Source organism: Geospiza fortis, unplaced genomic scaffold (genome assembly GCF_000277835.1).
Source record: "Geospiza fortis unplaced genomic scaffold, GeoFor_1.0 scaffold868, whole genome shotgun sequence".
Lineage (NCBI taxonomy): Eukaryota > Metazoa > Chordata > Aves > Passeriformes > Thraupidae > Geospiza > Geospiza fortis.
Window position 1 is genome coordinate 8,639 of NW_005055218.1, and position 1,370 is coordinate 10,008.

The 1,370-nt window shown below is 54.9% G+C and overlaps 2 protein-coding genes across 2 annotated transcripts in view; both read left to right on the forward strand.

Annotated features, from left to right (window-relative positions):
• The window catches only part of LOC115949243 (integrin alpha-10-like), a gene marked incomplete at its 5' end in the record, with an annotated part of 3,967 nt that extends 3,313 nt beyond the window's left edge, over positions 1-654 (forward strand). The window contains one exon of the mRNA XM_031065767.1: positions 644-654. Coding sequence (XP_030921627.1) covers positions 644-654 — 11 coding nt within the window. The remainder of the gene's footprint in view (positions 1-643) is intronic.
• A 10-nt stretch (positions 655-664) lies between these two features.
• Positions 665-1,370, forward strand: part of LOC115949244 (integrin alpha-10-like) — a gene marked incomplete at its 3' end in the record, with an annotated part of 4,396 nt that continues 3,690 nt past the window's right edge. Inside the window, exon 1 of the mRNA XM_031065768.1 lies at positions 665-816. Coding sequence (XP_030921628.1) covers positions 665-816 — 152 coding nt within the window. The remainder of the gene's footprint in view (positions 817-1,370) is intronic.

The following is a 1,370-nucleotide window of genomic DNA, read 5'->3' on the forward strand; positions in this document are numbered from 1 at the left end:
GGGAATGGGGACTTGGAGAAAAAAGGACAGGGATACCCCGGGAATGGGGACATGGAGAAAAAAGGACAGGGACGCCCTGGGAATGGGGACATGGACACCCTGGGAATGGGGACATGGAGAAAAACAGGGACACCCTGGGAATGGGGACTGGGAGAAAAACAGGGACACCCTGGGAATGGGGACATGGAGAAGGGACAGGGACACCCCAGGAATGGGGACATGGAGAAAGGAGAGGGACATGACATGGAGAAGGGACACCCTGGGAATGGGGACATGCAGAGGGAACAGGGACACCCCAAAATCAGGGACACGGAGAGGGGACAGGGACACCCCAGGAATGGGGACATGGAGAAAGGACACTCCTATAGTATATTGTAATTAAGAAATAATTCGCTTCTGATTGTGATGGTGTGAATTATAACACCTGTGTTGTCTCACCCTTCACACGGGACTAAAAATAGAATAGAAGTTTTATAAAAACTTTAAATAAAAGTTTATTTTTACTTGATTTTATTTTTACTTGATTTTATTTTTACTTGATTTCATATTTTACTTAACTTTATTTTAAGAGTTTACATTTAAAACTGTTTATTCTATTTTATAAAACCAACTGAGCCTCTCAGTTGCCCCATCCCTGGGCCAGAAAAGGGCTGAAAAATGAAAAATGAAAAATTCTCGTTGCCAGCGCATCGAGGCGGCGGCGCTGGGCTGGAGCCTCCGGGACTTCGGGATCAGCGTGGACGGACGGACGGACATGGACGGGGACGGACTGGTGGACGTGGCCGTGGGGGCGCAGGGGGCGGCCGTGGTGCTGCGGTGAGCAGGGAACGGGGGAAGGGGACACCGGGGAATGGGGGCAGGGAGAAGGGACGGGGACATCCGAGGGACAGGGACACCGTGGGAATAGGGACAGGGACATTCCAGGAATGGGGACAGGGACAAGGGACAGGGACATAGAGAGGGGGCAGGGACAGCTCAGGAATGGGGACAGGGAGAGGGGACAGGGACATGGAGAAAGATGGGGACACCTTGGGAATGGGGACATGGAGAAGGGACGGGGACATGGACAAGGGACAGGAACATGGAGAAAGACAGGAACACCCCAGGAATGGGGACAGGGACACTTGGGATCAGGGACATGGAGAAAGGACAGGGACACCCCAGTGACAGTGACATGTGGGCCGTGGGGACATTCAGTGGAAAAGGCACTCCGTGCCTCAGTTTCCCCTCGTGAGAGCGCAGGATGCTCCTGGGACCGTCCCAGCGCTGTGCACGCCTCAGCGCGGACGCAGGGCGGGCTGTCCCTGTCCCCAGGCTGAGGTGCCAGGCGTGGCCGTGCCCCCAGGTCCCGCTGGATCCTGCGGGTGGCC